The sequence below is a fragment of the Pogona vitticeps genome, chromosome 3 (assembly GCF_051106095.1).
Source record: "Pogona vitticeps strain Pit_001003342236 chromosome 3, PviZW2.1, whole genome shotgun sequence".
Taxonomy (NCBI): Eukaryota; Metazoa; Chordata; class Lepidosauria; order Squamata; family Agamidae; genus Pogona; species Pogona vitticeps.
Genome location: NC_135785.1, coordinates 243743425 through 243765967, shown reverse-complemented (window position 1 = coordinate 243765967; position 22543 = coordinate 243743425). Strand labels below are relative to the sequence as shown.

Here is a 22543-nt window from a genome sequence, read left to right as displayed (position 1 = left end):
GAGCCTATGGTAGGAGTGGAGGGGCGGAGTCAGCGAATACAAGAAGGTGTGGCAGAGTGAGAGTGGGAGTTACAGAGAATGAAAGATAGCAGTTGGAAATAAGGTAGACAGTTGGAGTTATGAGATGAGAAATAAGATCAAGAGAGGTAGAGAGTTAGTCAGAGAGATACTAAGAAGAGAGATAGAGATAAGGAGACGGCTAGAGTGCGCTTGGAGAAAGAAACCGACGGACTATAGTAAAATAGCTGTCAGGATCGCAACTAACCATTACCTAGCCAAGGTAAAGGCTGCTAGAAGATCTTACCTCACTGACCGGATAAGCGAAGCTTCCAACCAGCAGGCGGAACTTTTCCGTATAGTTCACGATCTATCCGGAATTGGTCAGAGTGAAGGGCCTCCCACTAGCATCTCACCTGACCAATTTGCAGCGTTTTTAAAATCCAAAGTGGAGGCCATCTGCCGTGACCTTTCTCCTTTTTTAAATACAATGGATCGAGCAGAGATGTCCAGCACTCCGTCCTGCCCGGTTATTCTCGACTCCTTTCAGCCTGTAACACCAGATTTGGTAGGCAAGGCGCTTGATCGCTGTCGGGCCACCACCTCTTCTCTCCACCCTTGCCCGGCCTGGCTAATCAAAGCAGCCGGGCCGGTAACAACTGAATGGGCCACTGCAATAATTAATGGGTCTCTCCAGGAGGGCAAGGTCCCCCTCACCCTCAAGGAGACACTCATTAGGCCCATTAGGAAGAAACCAAATTCGGCTGACGAAATTGGCAATTATAGGCCCGTCGCCAATGTTTCCTTCCTCAGCAAAGTGGTTGAGAGGGTGGTGGCAGATCAGCTTCAGGCGCTTTTGGACGAAACCAATGCTCTGGACCTATTTCAGTCGGGCTTCAGGCCACGCTATGGTAGAGAGACGGCACTGGTCGCACTGTTGGATGACCTGTTGAGGGAGGCCGATGGGGGGAACATGTCCTTGTTGGTCCTCCTCGACATCTCAGCTGCCTTTGATACCGTCGACCACGGTATCCTCCTGGGGAGGCTCTCCGAGTTGGGAGTCAGTGGCCTGGCACTTGCCTGGCTCCGCTCCTTCCTGGAGGACCGCCCCCAGAGAGTACAGCTTGGGGAGAGGGTCTCGGCCCCGTGGAATCTCAATTGTGGGGTTCCACAAGGGTCGATCATCTCCCCAATGCTGTTTAATATCTATATGAGGCCGCTGGGCGGGGTCATCAGGGGGTGTGGGGCATCGTGTCATCAGTACACTGATGACACACAGCTCTACATCTCCTTTACACCAACTTCAGTGGATGCCGTCCGGTCCCTCCAGTGCTGCCTGGACACCGTACTGGAATGGATGCAGTCAAATGGATTGAGGCTGAACCCGGACAAGACGGAGGTCTTGAGGGTGGGCGGCCCTTCCGTCAGCGGCATAGGTGACTCCCTCTCCTTTGGAGGGACGACCCTTGCCGCAAAGAGTGAGGTCCGCAGCTTGGGAATACATCTGGACCCGGCGCTTACCATGGAAACCCAGGTGGCGTCCGTGGTCCGCTCCGCCTATTTTCATCTATGGCGGATTGCCCAGCTGTGACCATATCTTGATCGGGGGGCCCTCACTACTCTAGTCCATGCGCTCGTAATCTCGAGATTAGACCATTGTAATGCACTCTACGTGGGGCTGCCTTTGAGGCTGACACGGAAACTTCAGATGGTCCAAAATGTAGCAGCCAGGCTCCTTAGTGGGGTGAGAAAACACCAGCATATCTCCCCCACCCTGGCTGCTTTGCACTGGTTGCCCATCCATTTCCGCATTGACTTCAAAGTGCTAGTGATCACTTATAAAGCCCTAAACGGTTTGGGACCTCAATATTTGGCAGATCGTCTTCTCCCACCCAGATCTACCCGAATCACCCGACATAGCGAGCAGGGGCGGCTGAGGGGTCTGACGCCGAGAGAGGCCCGGAAGGAAAAAACAAGAAACCGGACCTTCTCGGCGGTGGCTCCTCGGCTGTGGAATGCCCTCCCAACAGAAATTCGGCTGGCACCCTCGCTGGGTGTTTTTAAAAGCCAGTTTAAAACTTGGTTATTCAAGAAGGCCTTCCCTCCAGTCAATTAAGTCTTTCTCTCTCTTATTTTTTCTTTGCTATTCCATCTTGGTAATCCTCTCTTTAAATTAATTGTTTTAAACTGTAATTTGTAATTTTATGATTTTATATATTTTTATACTCTTTTGTTTTATTTTGTAAGCCGCCCCGAGTAGACATGGTCTAGAGGGGCGGGGTAAAAATCAAATAGATAGATAGATAGATAGATAGATAGATAGATAGATAGATAGATAGATAGATAGATAGATAGATAGATAGATAGATAGATAGATAGATAGATAGATAGATAGATAGATAGATAGATAGATAGATAGATAGATAGATAGATAGATAAGCTGGTACAGATAAACATATACATAGAGCAGGTGGTGGCAAAAGATATATGATATGGATTTGATTATATGAAATGAATAAATAACATCTGTGATTCCAATATAATTCAATACACTTCAATAAATCAGTTCTGTTGGCAACAAGTGTCTGAATAAAGTCTTCTACGTTGTGGATAACAGAAATCCACTGGTGGCAGTGAAACAGAGTAGGAACTTCTCAACTGATATCTGCTGGTGAGAGGACGGCGTGAGCCTTTGTTTAGTGAAGCAAGGGTCACGTGGTAAACATCACAGTGAGTGCTCCAATACTGGAGGCATTCAAGAAAAACTTGGATAATCACCTGACAGATATGCTTTGATTGTATTCCTGCACTGAGCAGGGGGTTGGACTTGATGGCCTTGTAGGTCCTTTCAAATTTCAGTTTTCTATGATTTTATGAACTAAGACATACATTTCAAAAACTGAAGAGCATTCTGTGCTGCAAACAGAGCTTGAACAACTGCTAAATCTTTTACAGGACAATGTTGTCATTTAATGTTCCATGCATTGAGAAGAAAGTAGTGTAATTATTTTAAGCTGCTGTGGTTTGTAAAATCGCACAACTTATGAAAATACCTAGCTAACACAAATATTTCCAGTTCAGCTAGCTTGTCATTTCTGACAAACTTTCTCAGTCCTGGCTTTCCTCAGATGATCCCCAGTTGAGCCATAGTTTACTTTACCCAGCCTGTCCCATTTGCTTATGTCTGCAGTTTGTGCAAAATGCCTCCAAAAAACCCATGAAAGCCATAGGAAGGAAACAATACTGCTGCTTTGGAATATCAGGCAATTCAAATATGTTTGCTTATAGTCTTTACTCAAAAGAGCAGGACATTCTTTCTGTTATTTGACCTTTTTTAAAACTGTGAGTGTGGGGGGAGTATGAGGTGTACATGGACATGTGCATATGTGTTAAATTTAGAAAGACACACTGGAAGGTGAAAGAGGTGAAAGGAGATACTGAACTTCTGTTTGAATGTCTTGACTTTCTGGATAGTTCCAAATAGAAGGCTCGTAGGGGTACCAGTCAGAAGACATTATGCAACAGCTATTTCATTTCTTCCTTTAGTGCATTTTTTAAATGGAAACATTAAAAATGGGAAATACAGTGAGAAAATATGGGTAGATTATAAGTGGAAGACCACAATATTTTGGCTCTGATAAAATGTATTGATGTGGCAGGGCAATTGCTTAACATCTAATTACAGTGGGGTCTTGACTTGAGAATTTAATCCGTATTGGAAGGCGGTTCTCAAGTCAAAAAGTCTGTAAGTCAAGTCTCCATTGACCTACAGTGCATTGAAAACCGATTAATCCCGTAACAGGCCGTTTTTGTTCCATTTTGGTTTTTTTCTGGTCTGTAAGTCAAATCTCACTCTGCAAGTCAAACCTAAATTTTGCGGCCAGAGAAGTCTGTAACTCAAAAAGTCTGTAAGTCAAGCCGTCTGTAAGTCAAGGGTCCACTGTAGTCTGGAAATAAATGCACCTTTTATGCATAATTAAAATGAGTTTATTCCAGATCATCATTATTTACTGTACAACAAGAATGGAAGAGACTTATTCATACTAGTGATGTTACGTGGAGTCTAGTTTTTAAAAAGGAGTAAAAAAAGTGCTGTGTGGTCTTTGTACATAATCCAAAGGCAAGGGCACCATCTACAACCAAACATGTAACATCTACAACTTTAACAAGTAAGAGAACAACATAATCCAACTGCAAGGCAAAACTCTTTATATAGCTGCCGTTGACTCTCCTAACATGTAGACTAAATATAACCCCATATTCTCTGAGACGAGGGTTGCACATTTCTGTGAGCCTGTATCCTCAGCCAAAAAGGGACCTTGTATTTCCATATAGGAGGATGCGGTGGGGGAATATGAATGACTGGCAACCTTTTTTATAACAGGACTGAGAGAGACAATACGATCAACACTGCCAGTCTCAATTTTGAATATCACAAGGGAACCTGGCTGTGATTTTGGGAACTTTAATGTTTTTTCTGGACCATCCATAACTCTATGGTGCCCAGCATGATGAAGATCAGTACAGAGTTGAAAAGTAGCTAATGTTTGTGATTTTTAGTAGTCTAATAAAGGTCTCCATTCTTGCCTTTTGTTTATATGGAATCTGTTCTTGATGTGTACAAGTATGGACCCATTCCAGCCTTCTGTGTTGCAGTTCACAGATATGAAGACTTTCCCTTCCATTTTATATTATGAATATCTGAGGACATATCATGAGCAGTAACGGTGCGGGCATATATCTGTGTGCTCACAAGCAGCCTTACCGAGCTTGTTGCTCTCCAGATGTGTTGGGCTACAGTTGGCTGAGGAATTCTGGAAATTATGTCTAGATATATCTGGAGGATGCCAGGTTAATGGATGGTGTTGTTGAGTACTGTATCTTGATTCAGGTTCTGCCCCCTGGATCAATAGTGGGCAGCCTCTTTTCCTCCCCTTCCCCCAATGGTTTAAAGGGCTGTGTGTGGTAATACTGTTTTAATAACAGGCAAGGCAACAACTCAAACAAGTAATTTTGTCTGTATGTACACACATTTGTTAAAATTCATTTAACATTTAGAAGAGATCATTATACAGTACAAAAATTTATTTAGTAACAGCTTTGTAAACATTTGAGGTAAGTGAACATTTATATTAATAGGTTCTCACAGAATTAATACACAAAGCGCTTCTTCAAAGACAGCACTTGGAACAGCTTGCTGTTTTCTGTTTTATTATAAGTTCCTGACTGTCAAGAAAACTTCTTTCTGTTGTGAAATTCAATGGTGTAAAAGACACACAGATTTAAGCAACAGAAAATCTCTGAGTAAACCATCTTCTGCAACCCAATCTGTCAGTGGAGAGAAGATATGTTAAGAGGAAATACATATTTTACTTCAAAACTGCACACACAGATTTCAAATATGCCAGTTTCTCATGCCAAGAATTAGAATTTTGTATATCAACATATTTTTGAATTTGAACCTCACATACATGTATGTCTCCCAGGAATAATTTCTGCTTATGCAACTAAGCTCACTGGCTTTACAATTTATTTGTGGACAAAGGAAATGGGTATATTATTCTTAGCAAGAAAACACTCCCTCCCCCCTTTTTTTGGACAAACTATCTACAAAGTGATAATTTGCAAAAGTATTTAGAGCTGCTGTTGCCAGGGAGTGACTATAACTTTATGTTAGCAAGTTGTAAGGTTTCACATATTACAGAAATCCTATGCAGGGAATTTTGGAAATGCCATGTATAAATCATGATCTATTTAAGTTATCTAATAATGATTTGATGCTTGATTTGATGCTATATGTGCTCTGAAGAAACTTTAGAGTAGTATTCATTAAAAAAGAAAAGAAAAAGAAAAAAGACAGGTTCTTGCTTCCCAGGATCTGCAATCTATAATAAGCAATGGGGAAGACAACGGAGTTTAGGAATTTCACTGTAATTACAAATTTAGCAAGTTAAATCTACCGTACATATGATATACCAACAATTAATCCATTGAACTAAATCCAATTTTTAGTACCGCTGAATGAATGGAACTTAAGTCAGCAGCTGGAATCCTACTGATGTTTGCATAAGGTCTGTGCAACTTGCTGCAGCTAATTGTGGCTAACTGACAAGGTTTGGGGGCAATCTTGACTGATCTTTCTTGTGCATGACACAACAGAGCCCTGGCATCTCAGCAAGTAGCCACAGTTAGTTACACAAACCTTACACAAACACCAACAGATGGCCATTATTTGTGTTAGTAATGTTGATTCAGTTAATCTACCCTATTTGGGACTAACAGTTGGATTAAGTTCATTATGATGTAATTGAGGAATTAAACACAGTTTTCCATACAGAAATTCTAAATAAAATGCTGCAAAGTTTGACTCTTCTCAAGCCTGACTGATGGCAGAACTATTTATTTCCATTCAAATGCAACAAATAATAGTATAGTTTTAAATCCATAATATTATAATTCTATCACAAGCAAATTTATATTTATGCTTTTTCTGTATATTCCTGATTTCCATTTAATATGCTCCAATTCTTTGGATATAATGGTTGGTTATCATCATTATATGCTGCATACTATGGCTGATGTGAAAATTAACCATACAAATAGAACTCGATGCATTTAATTTTAAAATGCTCTACTTGCAGAAACATGGAAAAACATCAAGACAAATACCTGTAGTTTTTCATGGCAATTGGCTTTTGTGTACATCTGCCTCCACTCTAGCTGTTAGAAAAGGGCCTCAGTGTGGACAGCAGCCACAATGTTGCTGTCAGTTGTGAGAATCATTGGAATCCCACAGAATTAAAATATATTGTTAATGTTGGAAAGCTTGATGATATTAATTATTGTTCTGAAGTGAATTAATTGACTTGTAAATTACATCTAACTAAATTCCATAGTTCAGAGAGGGTCTGTTTAAAAGTGCAGATTGCACTAAGCAGATAAAAAAGGGAAGTAGGAATGTCAAATAGAAAAATAACAAGAGGGATGGGGGAGAGTAAAATCTTCCTCACCATGCTCCTAGTCCTATAAACACTTTCCCCCTCCACATCTCAGGCAGGCTGGGCAAAAATTATGTGATGAACTGAAGATTGGTAGGGGATGAGTGCTGTACCATCTTCCTGACTGCTCTGTCTCAGGTTGATTTCTCCCCATGTTGCTGCTTTACAACAGTTGAGTGCAACCTATTTTTCTAATACTCAGCTCTGCTTGTGTAACCTGTCCCAGCTGCTCTTGGACTGCAACTCCCATAATCCCTCATCACTTATTATCTTTCACCATTAGGATTGATGGCAATTGTAGTTTAAGAATATCTGGAGGTGCACATCTTTCCCAACCCTGAGTTAAATTCTAGGAAATACTTCACATAACCTTGGTATTATCACGGGTGATGTCACAACTAATGGTCTTTTAATAAATATGCACTCTCATTTAATAAATATGCACTCTCATTTACATCAAATACCATATTCAGACAGTTAATTGAGACACACAGTATGGATGGAGTTGTGAATAGATAATATTCGGATGGACATCAGCAACATATTTAAGAGACTGCCTATGTCCACAGCTTTCTATTACAGCTCTGGGTGATGGTGTTTAGCCTGTTGAATAGTCACGGAAGGAAAGAAGTACAGCAAAATACATGTTTGGAGAATATATGCAGCTTTGGTGTTTACAGTAATGCACATGAATGCATGACTGGAGGCAATTTGCCTGCATCATGTATATATTTACTATATATATATATTTACTAAATGGAAATGACATTTTCATGGAAAAAACATTGTGTGTGAAGGAACAATAATTTAATGGAGACTTGAGAAAATCAAATTATGAATATAGCATACATTAATACTGGCTTCTAAAACCACTAGGTTTTAGAAGCCAGTATTAATAATATTATATACATTATGAAGCAAAATATTTACTATTTAGTTACTATTACATTATTACACTATATGCAGAGTTTGGAAATACTACAGTTAGAACTTTTTGGCTAATGCTAGGGGGGCACAGTTCTGAGAGTTAAGTCCAAAAAAGTGACTTCCAAGTTATGATGTCTGCAAAAAAGTAGTTCAGAGCCTGAAATAAACAAATTGTACCTTAAGCATGTTAAACATGCTGGATTAAAATTCAGACTCATATCTTATATAGCCCCATTAACCTGGTGAGTATTCCTATGTGAATTCAAAGCTTCTGGTCAAAACACATGCATAGACATTCTTCCGTCATAAAAGGAGATGGTGGTAGTCGCAAATGGAAGTGGTGGGAGCTACTCTCACTCCAGTAGTTCTTTAAGCATCCTACTTATAATCAAAAAGCCCCTTCTGAATAAGTAGTGGATGGCATGCGATTATACTCTTCTGGAATACTCCTTCAATATAATAATCCTATTAATGTTTACTAGGTAATATTGTAGGTGATTCCTAAATTTTACTGGAGCACTCACATAGAAAACCCTGAAATACTTTACATTGCTTTTAAAACTCTGTACTGGCACCATGCTGCATTGCTATCATTGTCAACATCCATTACTTTTGGAATTAATAAATATGATTAATTGGGTCTAATTTGTTTGTGACTTTTGTTACAACTTTATCTTGAAATTAGTGCTGGGAGAGTGCATTAATGTGAAGAAACAACAACCTTTTCAAAAAATCTATAGTCCTTCTATAAGATAGTCATAACCACACTGTTTAATACTTAGCCTACAATCCTGTGCACAAGCACCTAGAAGTACCTTCTGCTGAACCCAATAAGACTTACGTTTCAGAAGACAAGCATAGGATTACAGACGTAAAATATAAGATAAACTAAAAAGTGTATGCATACAAGATCTTGTTATGTTGTAAACATTTGGTAAGATAATTGAATATTCTTGACAAACATAAATTAATAGAAACCACTTTGACCATAAAATGCTTGGATTATTGTAGAAACATAGGTAGCATATATTATATATTGTAACTATTATAAATGCCAAGCCCTTTTTTTAAAAAAAAAATTCAGATTTAAGTTGTAAAATTAAAACCTTGTGCTCTAATAGGTCATATTATTCCTCATCAGTTATCTACTCACCAATACAGCTGCAGCAGCTGAATACTTCTGACGCCAAAATTTTGGTTCTGTTACTACTTCTTGAGATTCCAATCTTGAAAAGACACAAGATAGTCCTATATGTCAGCCTTCCCCAACCTGGCACTCTCCAGATGTATTGGACTACAGCTCCTCATGTCCACAAATAGGATTATGGCAATTTTATTTCTGAATACCTCAAAGGTACCAGCTCATGTAAGGTTGCAAGGGTGCCAGCTCATGTAAGATTGCTTCCAATTTGTGATGGTGGCAGTGCAATCTCTTCATGTGAGAGTTACTACTAGATGGCAGGAAGATATAAAAGATGGTAACAATTTCAAGTGGAGAGTTGATGGGTGGGAGGTGGAGTATAGCATCAGAAATTTGGCAATGACTTGTATTTTTAAAATGTGAGTCTGCAGCAGCTGCATGTAGTTTCATTTGTGGGGTGTTTTAAAAAATGACACTTCCAGCCCAATCTTGTGCATGCATAGATCCCCCTCTATTTAGTATAAATTACTTCTGTATGCATAACCTTTCAACTCAAGAACATAATTTAGGCTATAGATCCAGCATGAACCTCAATAATTAAGCATCACTGAAGTCAGGTAGTGCTTCAGGATAATGATATATGTTCAGGAATGTGGCCCGTGTCTACAATTTTGTTATTTATGTACTATGCTGGTTAGTGCAGAACTTGGAAACTTTACTTTCTGTACTACTTACTCTTGTTGTGCTGGTTGAAGCAATTCTGTGAGTTGTTGTTAAAAATAAAACAAAATAAAACTACCATTTCCAAACTCTATATTAGTGAGATTTGAAATGCCAGTGGCAGCCAGTTCTAAAATTGATTGTCAATGCTGCTCAAGTTACTCTTTCATTTTCTATACTTTGAATCATATTCATATAGTTGTGGCACACCCAAAGCCTTAAAATCACTTATGAAAACACCCATATGTATCTACTTTTAAAAAAGGCACTATTCTAATTTTTGTAAAAGATAATAATGATTAAATACAAGATAGACATATTTTTCAAAGAAAGTAACTTGTTTTATCAAGAGGTGATTGATATATGAGTTGATTGCTTTCAACATTGTATGAAAGATGCAAACACTGGTCTAAATTCATCATTAGTTCCAGACAGAATAAACTTATTGAACCAATCAGTTACATTAAGTATTACATTAAGTATTGACTTACCAAATTCCCATTACTTCCAGTAGGAAATCAAAGTACTGGAATCTGATCCCAAAGCATTTTCCTGTATCCTTTCAAGAAAACTGGCATTTGAAAGAAATGGGGACTGAATCTGGGGCAAGATTTCAAATCTGGAAGTTGAGCCGTGGCAACTGGACTTCTTTCTTATTCGGTTGAAATATTTCACTACTCATCCAAGTAACTTCTTCAGTCTGAGGAGAGTTGGTAGGAAACCCTTGATATATCCTCCATGTTGGTTTCACTTCCCCTGGTCTGAATAGGCTCATTAGATGGACAAAGGACTAGGGGTGAGTGAAAATCCCACTTCTGCAGTCCTTCTCCACCCATTGTCATGGGATGAGTAGTGAAACATTTCAGCCTGATAAGAAAGAAGTCCAGTTGCCATGACTCAACGTTGAGATAACCTCACCTGGATTACTAAAAATCTTCACAGATATATTTCAAAGTTATTTATTTATTTATTTATTAAATTTATACCCCGCCCCTCTAGACCATGTCTACTCGGGTTGGCTATGTTAAAACGCTAAGCATACAAACCAAAATATCAAGATTAGAAAACTTTTAATCAGGGCTCTTTACTCATGCTCACAAAATCATAAGTAAACTGTTACAATAGTTGTTCTTGATTAACTGTAGTCACATTTTTTTTTGCATTACATTTGTACGTAAAACAAGAAAGAGGACTTCTCTTAGAGTGATTCTTGTCATAATTTCCTTATTCCCTATACATTTTATACTAATTCTTATGTATATACATAGTTTGAAAAAGAACTATAATTTCCATTGACTCTAGGGAATCATGAGTCGAATTGAAGCCATGTTTTCCAAGATCAGAAATATCACTCATAAGTGCAATCCTAAGCATGTATTCTCAGAGGTAAATACCATTGGGTTCAATGGAATGTGCTCCTGGGCAAGTATCATAGGACTGCATCCTTAATAGAACACAAGAGTAATTTTGCCAAAATCACTCTTTACAGTGAGAAACATGAATACACAGTTTGTCACAAAGAACACTTGCACAATTCTGTCCCCTCCACATACATGCCATTATATACACAGAGCTTCATTATCATTTGCTTTCAATTGCAGACATTTTTTAAAAAGCAAACAGTGAAATTCTGCTCCCATTTCTATATATGCAAGCCTACTGATTTCACATTGTTTCAGTGATGTTGCATATGTAATCCTGGGAACAGAATATTGTGTATTACTGTGTTTTAAGGCACAATGTAGATGCCTTTGAATAGGTAATAGATTAATTCATTGAGGATGGATGTATCAATGGCTATGAATCATGACAGGTACATGGCACCTCTAAATTCAGGGGCATTATACCTCTGAATGCCATTTTCTGGGGAGCAACAGCAAGATATCACTACAGTATTGTCTTTGAGACTTGTTTGTAGCCTTTCCAGAGCCATCTAATTCACCACTGTGGATTCTGGACTAGATAGATTGGTCTGATCCAGCATTATTATCTTAAATTTTTAATATATGGCTTATATTCATGACAGAATCTAGAAGAGTGTTGCCATCACTCATATTTATTGGTTTTTCAAACTGTTCCATCATGCATATGTCCCTTTGCACAGGGTTGTCAAGGGAGAACTACCATACTAGCTGTGCAAAAGCTTACATACTGGATGGTAGCAAACCAGCACATCTAGCAATCTACTAATGCATGTGGAAAGCCTGCAGCTTAGCTCACAGAGGATGTCATGCTTCTCAAAAACACACCCCAGGCACTACTTGCCTAAGGGTTCAGCAACACACTAGAAACTGCCAATCTACAATCATCTGGATCATGGCTAGTGAATTGAGCATATCAAGGAATGCCTCCAACGTAGGCACTGACTCCCTTCAAGACATGGGTTCAACAGTCTTTGGTACTATAAACTTTGCTCATTCTTGGGCACATTTGGTGAATACAAACTATTTTTATCCTGTTAACAGCTTCATTCTCTGTCAACTGAAGTACTATTCACACATCAGTATCCTATTCAGAGATTAATAGTAATTATGTAAGCATTTCCTTACGCTAGCAGACCCTCTATTACATAATGAATTGCACAACTGGTTGCACAACCAATCTTGCTAGCAGTGCAAGACTGGATATGCAAAAGGCAGCCTGCAGGTAAAGGGAAACACCTAAGCAATTACCCTTTTGCAAGTATGTAAAATAGAAGAATACTGGTCAAAATGTTAAAAAACTTTTTAGAGCATTATTTAACCTTTTAGAAACACTAACTACATTTAATTAATGTAGATTTGTATTTTGTCATATCATAACTCTACCAAACTGAACACTACATCAAGGCATGGTGTTCACATAATGCCTTAATGTAGAGTTTGTCTGGGATAGGCTGACAGGATATTGCAACAGCTAGATGTACTATACCGTGATTTTGTCTTTATATGTACCTATTAAAACTAAAAGTGGGATGAATACTATTAGGGCATGCAAAAGTCCCAACTGCAATTTCATAGAATGACAGAGGCTGCCATCCTATACAACCTACTTGAGAGGAAACTGCATTGAACTCATTGTGGCTTACTTCTGACTAAGCATGCCTATGAATGTACTATTAGGTGATGGTGCAGTGAATTTAATTTTCATTTAGAGTGTTTCACAAATTACATATTTTATCAGATTGTATAACTTCTAGATGAGACCAGAAATTTGAAGATCATCACCAGGTATTAAAATACTGGACAATGTAGTTCTTAATTTAATTTACAAATATGGGAAATGCAAAAAAGGTGTTAAAATAAAATAGTTTAAATAGTCTTATAGTGTATGCTACATTCTGTTCTAGAGAAGTTAGTTGGAAGTTAGCACAATTAACTTTATCTGGATCACACCTTACATGCTTATTTAGGACAGATTATAATGCTGCAAACCAATTAGAAGCTATTTTCCATGTGTAGCAACAACCATGTGAATACAATGCAAAAAGATGCTGCTTTGTAATTCCTTTTGTCTCTTCTATTAAGTTATGATTATCTTTAATCTCATGGCACATCTAACTACACAGAATACAAATATGAATTTGATACATTTAGGTTATATAATGTTAAAATATTAAAGGGTGCAATTTCGTTTGATTTATACATCTATTGTTGTGTGCCATCAAGGCATTTTCAACTTATAGCAGTCCTATGAATTAGTGATCTCCATAAAGTCCTATTGCTGAAAGCCCTGCTGAGATCTTGCACATTTTAGGCTGTGACTTTCTTTATTGAGTTAATACATGGGCACTGGTAAATAAACCCCCTGAGAAAAATGAGATTTACTTCCAGGTGTACATAGGATTGCAGCCTTGGTATTTTGCTTTCACTATTTATATGAAACCTCTGGTCCACAGCTTTATTTCTTCAAGTATGCAGACTTATTATGGTTTTGGCAAGTTAATTTTAGTCCTACTGGCTAAAGTTAAACATGTTAGAGCTCCATTTATTGTAATGAGAGAGTCAATTTCTTTCTTTACTCTTATCATTTAATTAAATCAGAGTCTTAAATTCTGATTAATTCTGCATTCACTACTTTTCCCAACTAATTCAAAACTATCTAGTCACTTAAAATGCACAGTCCTAGTTGATCCTATAGTTTTGCTCACAATCAGCACAAAGGGCTATAAAATACTGGAACAATTCCTTTTTAAATTAGAAACTAGGTTATGTCATATATTGAGATGTGTGCTTTCATTCTTTATCCTCGGCTTTACAGGTTCAGAAGTAATTTCAGAAAATCTAACCAAACATTTTTAAAAATACATATGTGTAAAATATGTACCCATAGTTTGGAAACAGTGTATAGAAGAATCTCAAACTTGACATATTCTCACAGATTCGAAGTCCAAAAAAAAAAGAAAATGCTAATAAAAGAAAAGACAAATGCTTAAATCTACAGCAGGGGTTACTCTGCTATTGGCCAGTCCAGACCCATTAGAAACTGGCAACTTTCTAGAGTAAGAAGTTGTACTACATAAATTAAAAGCACCTGTCTGCTTAGTTTTTTACCTGATTGTTTAACCAAAGAAGGTGATAGAATTTTTTTTCTGTTACCTTCATGGTTATGGAAGTGATTGGTGGTAGGTAAGAAAGGTAAACAGAAAGGAAAATGCTTCTGCTTACTAAGAGCTAAATCTGAACCAATGGAGGGAAGTATAACAGGAGTGAGGGTAAGAGATAGATGGCAGAGATCAAAGAGTAAACATACTTTTGCTGGCCTCTTATCTGCAAAAGCGTCTTTCTCCCCCACATGATCTGGCTAATATTGGTCCCTTGGCCAGTGGGCTGCACTTCAACCATGCCTGACCTACTAGAAAACATTGATAATTATACCTCCCACCACCACTACAACCCACAGAGTGCAAGAACTGCAAGCTTCAAAATTTGGAACCCTGACATCCCTATCCCCTCTTTTATGGGGCTGAGGCTAGCCTTACCCTTTTATGTCTCCCTCCCTCCCTCCCTAGTGTGTTTTCCCCTTTACATTTTGCTATTTCTGTCATTCATCCCACCCACTGTAGGGATTCAAATTACACGGTCAAGTCATCTGATCTGGCTCTACTGCTGCTAGACTTACTAGCCCTGCTCAAGCGACGTGTGTCTATGAGCAGCGGTGGATCATGCATCTCCACCAGAGTGCAGGTTGCCGACATGGGCCTGTCTTCATCTTCACCTTCTCCACCCCATTTGCTGCCACTTCCCTCACTCAGGCTGGTACTCATGCTACTGCTGTTGGCAGCAGCTACGGGTGAGAGAGATGGTGGAGGTAGATGGTGCTCACTGGGTTCTTCTTGTTCCGGATGTGATTGTTGGAAACTGCTAGGGGTAGAAGAGGCAACTGAGCTAGAGACAGGCATTTTTCTCTGCTGCTCAACTGCCAAATTGGCCCAGTTCTGCTCATGAGCCAGTGCATGGTTGTTGAAGTAGGAGGTGACAACCGGTGAAGGTGAAGGCATGGAAGATGTTGTTGTTATAGGGGTGGAGACCGCAGTGTGCCTGATGGGTTTGAGCCTCTCCTCTCCAGCTGGATATCCAGCCAAAGAGGTTGAACCAGAGACTGGTTGAGGTGGCCTAGCGGTAGCCTCAGCATAATGTGGCAACTCAGTTTGTGGAAAAGTCAGTGGGGTGATGGCACGAGTTTCAGGCATAGTGACTGAAGCAACAGGAGCTTCTGCAGTTGGAGGCAATGCTGACAGAGAGACAGGTTTGGAGTCTTCCACTTCTGAGGTTATAGCTGCAATGGTAGTGAAGGCAGGTGCTGCTTGGATGGGTCTGCTGGTCATGCCTTGCTTGAACTTCTTCCATCCCAAGTGGTACATTTCAAACATGTTGAGCAACAGTGAAAGACAGGCCACAGCCAGCATGAAGACAATGAAAACTGTCTTCTCTGTGGGTCGTGAAATAAAGCAATCCACCATGTTTGGGCAGGGCCAACGGCCACAGCGATAGAGTGGCTTCAGCTGAAAACCATATAGGAAGTATTGGCCCACAATAAAGGCAACCTCAAAGAGAGTTTTAAAGATAATATTGAAAACATAGGTGCGTAGCAGGGCACCTGCCATGCGAATCTTCCCACGCTCATCCCGGAGTGGTAATTTTTCATCTTTTTGGGGAGGTGACTCTTTGTTGCTGTTATCCCCATTGCCCACTTCCCCTTTGGATCCCTGTAAATGGCTGGAATTTCCTGTTTGTCTCATCTGTTCTTCCTTCTCTTTCTTCTTTTCCTCCATGCGCACAATGTGAAGAACATGACCCAGGTAGATGAGAGTTGGGGTGGAAACAAAAATGATCTGCAGCACCCAGAAACGAATATGAGAGATGGGGAAGGCTTCATCATAGCAGACATTTTCACAACCAGGTTGCTGTGTGTTGCATGTAAAGTCTGATTGCTCATCTCCCCAAACCTCCTCAGCTGCAGCCCCCAGCACCAGGATCCTGAAGATAAACAGTACCGTCAGCCAAACTTTGCCAATAACTGTGGAGTGCTCTTGCGCATTCTCTAATAGTCTCCCCAGAAAGTTCCAGTCACCCATTTTTTCAGGTCTCTAACCTACAATAAGAATATTATAGTATTATTACAAAAAGCTTGAGAAAATGGGCAAATAGTGATTCTGCAGAACATGCAATTAACAATAAATTATTATCATTCAGCTGGATTATATGCTTTGTAAAATATTGGAAATGTAACAGATAGAATTAAGGTAAAATTGTAAATGAACTATTTATAGTTTATTTTCTGTACTATGAATTATTTATAATATGTCATCATTTAAAATGGACTGGACTAGAAAAGTAACTATGCCATTTGCTGTAAATCATTTCACATCCAGGGGCTAATACAGTACTAGTTTGTAGTGGACATGGCAAGCACAGTAGAGTATTTCTCAGTTACAAAATACTTTCATTTTGAGTGCAACCTCCTCTCCATCGTACAGCCACCCTTTGCAGTCCAGGAATATTTTTTTAATCATGGGATCAGCTGCATATCTAGAGAGAGTGCCTTTTGGGAAGTTCCAGGGCAGTTACAATCTGAAAACCTTTGTAACTTTCAGTCTCTGAACCTCCTTTTCAACTTTTTGAATACCAGGTGGCTTCAGCTTCTTTGCAGGTGTATTTTATTTATCATATTTCATCCATTCTTCCATGGTAACTCTTCAATTAAAATCCTTTACATACAGGACACGTATAATGCATGAACCTGTCATGTCTTAGAATGCATCTGCATTATTGCCACTGTTGTGTATCTGTTTCAACTAAAGCAAGAGGGTACAAGTATGGCAGGTTAACTTAAACAAGAACAGTAAAATACACAAGTCCTATAAAGATAATATTGCAACCACATGGAGGATGGGTGCAGACCACATCACAATGCAGCTTGGCTAGCTTGGTTACTAAACTGGTAATTAACTGATACAATAAAAGCACATGTATATACTGAACAATCTCAGTGAAGATGCCTTTTCATAGCTCTTCAATGGAAAGGTTTAGTTTAACTGTGGGAAACTTTTTATTTTACAAACCAACGCTATCACTCTTTTTTTTTAAAGTTATTTTTAATATTTTCTTTTGATAATTCTGGGACCATGAAAATTTTAATATTTACTATTACAAAACATATCAGAATCAAATAACTTTACCTATAAATCAAGTTCAGAGTCCATCAGTACAATGCATAATCCTGATATGAAAGATGTATTAGCATTAATTGCAACTGACTGCAGCTACAATTACTTACCAAAAAACTTCGTTTGGAATACTGTGCTTACTCAGAGAAGATATAATGCATTTTAAAAAACTTTCTGACACTGACATTTTGCCTTAATTACTTTGTATTTTAATTTTGGATAACACTAAGTTACAAACTGATGTTTGCACTTAATTACATTTTTAAAAAAATATGTGCTCCATAATAGAGTTGATTTCAGAGCTACTATCTACCAATTGTACTGATGTTTGTAAAACCAGATTCTTCGATTATCATTTATCTTTCAATAGTTGGGCTAACTTAGAAAAGGGAATAATATATTACGAATACAATATTGCTGTTTGAATCTTGGAAATACTATTTTCAGGAAACAGGAAACATTTCCAAAGAAAATCTGTCAGGATCTGCAAAAAAAAAGTGATTAGTAACAACACCTATGTTGACCTAAATGAACCCTTGATTAAGATACCATTGATGTTTGTGTGACTTCCCAAGAAAATGATAAAAAGTAAAATGCAAGTATACAGTAAATATAAACTATTCAGAAAATTAATTATTTTATAAGTCCACTCACTGTGCTGAAATCTGGACTTAGACCAGTCTGATTCATTTCCTAACTGTTTACATTTATTATACAAGGTAAACTCTATAACAACAACACAACTGACTAAAAATGTGAAAAAATGAGTTTTATGTCCACGAAAGTGGCTCAACACAGAAAAGGGGTAATCCAAGCGGACGTTCTTCTGTTTTGAGGTCAGAGAATAAAAGGAGCTGAGATGATTGCACAATTCGAAAAGCATTTCTTTGGAAAATCGACTTATTTACCAAAATTATTCGGTGGACAGGCTTAGAAAACACAAGGTATCCTTTAAAATGTAAAGTATTTTAAAAAGTAGTAGAAGAAAGTAGAGCAGAGTAGGGAGTGCACCCATCTTTCTAATTCAAATGTGATGTTAAAATGTCAAGCCTCTAGATGTCTTCATTAGGCAAGATGTTGCAAAAAGGAGGGGAAAAGGAGGAAATCGACATGTTAAAGTTATATACGTTTAGAGTTGAGATTAAATGCCTGAATGCTCACTGGAAGGAAAGATCCTGAAGCTGAGGCTCCAGTACTTTGGCCATCTCGTGAGAAGAGAATACTCCTTGGAAAAGACCTTGATGTTAGGAAAGTGTGAAGGCAAGAGGAGAAGGGGACGACAGAGGACGAGATGGTTGGCCAGTGTCATCGAAGCGACCAACATGAATTTGACCCAACTCCAGGAGGCAGTGGAAGACAGGTGGGGCTGGCATGCTCTGGTCCATGGGGTCACTGAAGAGTCCGACACGACTAAACAACAACAATAAATGCTGGACGCACACTATGGAGGTTTTGCAGGCATTCTGGTGGGATTCCGGTAAATGATGCGGTTGTTCTCGATTTCACCTGAAGGCTCTTTCGAACATCCAGTGCCAATAAATGGCACAAGAGGAAATAAATAGGTAGGAGGTCCTTAAAAATCAGCTGCGGCTAAGAGCCAATACATTTTTTTCTTAAGTTGTAAAACTTAATTAATTAATTACATTTATACCCCGCCTTCCTACGGCGAAGTAGCGCTTGAGCTGGCTTATAGTCCTTATAAAATAATAACTACAAGAAAAACCCATTTTGCCATAAAATCGTAAAATCACGTTTAAAATGCATATAAGTCACTTGAATGTTTCAATTCAGGTTACTGTCCTATGAATTTTACTCAGACATTAAGTCCCACGAAGTGAACGAGGTTTACTCCTGGTAAAATGCATGGGGGGGTCGCAGCCTTAATGTTTTGGAGATTATAATGTAAATTATTGAATACATAAGCATATAAGATGCTAGTCCTAAACACAGGTTGTAGAAGAAACTTCTAAAGCTTTTTGTCACATTGGAAGATGCCTCTGGCGTTTAACCTGACATGACGGGAGTGAATTATTTGCAGCGTGTCATTTACATCTAGGCAATAGGAACAGCAAGTGACTACACATCCACGCCTACTCAGAATTAAATTCTATTGGAGTCAATATCATAGGTAAGCGTTGGTAGGGACTGCAGCCTAACAGTGCGCTTTGCATTCAAAGAAAGAGCGCTCCTGGGATTGCAACCTAATAGAATAATGTTAAAGACATCCCTCCATTAAACCCCATTTAATTTAACCGGACTATAGTAAATACGTGAAATTTTTCAGCGTTAGGCACATTTACTTGGAAGTAAATTCCATGGGATTTACGGAAACTTATTGTCTAGTAAACAACAGGTATGGATTCGGGTTCCAGAACTAACTGAATTAAAATCATTAAGGAGGCGTCACCTATGTCGTAGATATGAGGCGAGTGCCCATCCCCAAAGAGGATATTCTCGCACTTCTCTAAACCTTTCTGCCGACTGAATTTTGAACGTATTTGCGTCGGCAGTTGCATAAAATAGTCTCTGTGGCTGTGCCGATTCTAGCTACAAGTTTCTTTGGTGCTAACGTTTCGAAAGGAGTTAAAATAGCCGGCTGTAACTGTAAATTTATTGCAATCATAGTTGTTGCCAAAATACAACGGGAAAGTCTATAATATAGACTCTATACTAACCTTTTAACACCCAGTAGATATTTGAAGCATCAGTATCAAACGATTGATTACTACTGGCACCGCAATACAGAAGCCCGATTCATATGAAAGGAACTGTCTGGGCTAGCAGCTAAGCAAACACATTCAAGAATCAAGAGGATGAGACCAATCTGGAGAAAAATGTGAATCGATGGTTTCTGTTTAGGAAACAAGTGTTGCTCTTACAGCTATTACTTTGAATGCTTCATTTACTGTCAGGGAAAAGCATTTTTAAACCTGGCAGTTTGATTTCGTTCGCCCCGAGATAGTTTACCTATATCTTTGATTGAGTTAACCAGTTTAGCTGTCCTCGACTCCGGGATAAACTCAACAGAAATTAATACATTAACAAGACTGGTACAGAGGATGGGAGTTTAAACGCGCGCTCATATTCCATGTACTATGTAAATGTAACTTTTTTCCAAATAAAAAAGATCGTCAACTCAAATTAATTTATCCTGCAGATAGTTCAAGGTAAGTACATCTAAAAAATGCGTACCTACAACTTCATACACGGAAAATATTTTACCACTTGCCATTGTTCCTATAAACGCCACGCCAGTCAAAAATTAATACAGAACGCTCAAAAAGCTTGAAGTACCACGTTTTGAGAGTATTCTATAACAGTTACATATGTGATAATTAATGCTTTGTTATATCAGGCGACATTACACTTCCTCAAGAAAACGATAAACCGCGATTAAAGATCAGAATTCCATGCCGGATTGGAATTAAAGACCCCATAAAAATAATTTTTCACATTTCCCCTTTCACCTCTTCTCACTTCTTTCTTCAACTTACATTGTTGTTGATACCATTATTATTGTTAGCTAACGCTGTTGCCCTCCATTGACAGAAATGTTTACAGAACAACAGGAGGGAAAAAAATCGCCACTCTCTACCACAACAGTCTTGTAAATCGGACCCATTTCTACAGTGAGAAACAATCTACTGTATGTTGGCAAAGGAAAGGAGACGAGGAGTACAACATCAGAGGCATCATTGTAGACACTGGAAAATTCTTCTCACATGTTGCATTGCGCTCTGTACTTTCAGGAAACAAAAGCAGAAAACTCTTGACATCGATCCAGCCATCCATTCAGATAAGAGACATATTGTAATAATCGGAGGGGAGGGAGGAGGACGTTACGGATTCCTGGAATAGACCACTCTGCTAGAGATTTATTTTAAAACAAACAGAATAATATGTAAACGCCTAGGGAAAGAAAACAAATTATGCGAACTTCGGTCACCTAAAGAACGGAACCACCTGCAAATGAATAAATAGGACAGAAAAAAAATATAGTAAGGATTGCTTTTCCCCACGATATCTCGATCTAGACGAGAATCCAAACTGAAGACTGCCGCCTCTCACCCCCCCACCCCCCCATAACCAACCTGCTTGTATGCGATCACTGTGTGTCTCCCTTAACCCCAAACTAGCCAGCAACACCGTGTTCAAGTGACGGCTCTGTCAAAACAGGCACCGCAAGAGCTGTTCCGGAAAAAGACCAAAGTGACCCAAAGGAACTGCCATTAAAAGCGCCGGACGGGCCTCCTTGAGTGAAGAAATCACCGTCGAGCACCTAAGTCCTTAAGATGCCAACGTGAGTCGGAATTGGGTCCCGGGTCCTCCATGGCACCGCCACACAGGCAAGGGAGCAACGCAGCACGGGCACCGGGCGCCCTACAACCGGCCACCCCTCCATCCTCCCGTCTCCCTGTCCCTCCCTGACGCTCCCGCACAGCAGCCCAGCCCGGCGGCGCTGCCCGGCGCTTACCCCAAAGCTCTGACCGCCGCCAGCCAAGCTCACCACCAAACGCCTTCGCTGCACATGGGAGTTAAAAGGCTACTTGAGAAGAGAGAGGGAAAGGGAGGAAGAACTGCTACCCGCTCTCCCCCCCACCCTTACACAAAGAAACCAATAACACTATTCAAGCTCGAAGTAAAAATAAATAAATAAAATAAACCGAAACCTCCCAAATCTCCCTAGTTGGGAAGTTTAATGGGACTTAACGTTTGCCTCCTACAGAGAGGGAGCGGGAGAGAGAAAGAGAGCAGGGTCTCCCTCTCAGCCATCGCCACTGTCACACTGGATGAGCACGCCTGGCTGAACCCGCCAAGTGAGCGCGCCTTGCAGGCTGGCGCGAGGCCACGCCTCTGAGCCGGCCACCGCGGCCTTTCGGGAGCCCTCGTCGCCCCCCCCCCCCCAGGCTGGGCCGCGGCGGCGGCTCCCGCCAAAAAAAGCGGACGGAGGCTTTGCCTGGAGGAGGAAAGGTCTGCGTCTCTGCCGGGAGGCGTTCGGTCGCCTTTCCTTGTAAGGGAAGCCGGGAGGCTGAAGGGGGTGACCTGTTTGTTAGGGCTGCAGGCGCAGTTGGAAACCTGTCGCAGGTGCGGAGGTGTCAAAACACCCGGGAA

General features: G+C 39.7%; 1 protein-coding gene across 3 annotated transcripts; it reads right to left on the bottom strand.

Moving 5' to 3' along the window:
- Positions 1–2225: 2225 nt before the first annotated feature.
- GJA3 (gap junction protein alpha 3) lies at positions 2226–22230 on the bottom strand. Of its 3 annotated transcripts, none has more exons than XM_072993689.2 (2): positions 21906–22230; positions 2226–16356 (listed from the first exon to the last, which is right to left on the bottom strand). In XM_072993689.2, the coding sequence occupies exon 2, from the start codon at positions 16337–16339 to the stop codon at positions 14837–14839; it is 1503 nt and encodes a 500-aa protein (XP_072849790.1). In that variant the 5' UTR covers positions 16340–16356; positions 21906–22230; the 3' UTR covers positions 2226–14836. The 3 variants fall into 3 exon arrangements, with proteins under 3 accessions (XP_072849790.1, XP_078246176.1, XP_072849791.1); XM_078390050.1 differs by lacking the exon at positions 21906–22230 and adding an exon at positions 21523–21871; XM_072993690.2 differs by lacking the exon at positions 21906–22230 and adding an exon at positions 20926–21463.
- Between the last annotated feature and the right edge of the window lie 313 nt (positions 22231–22543).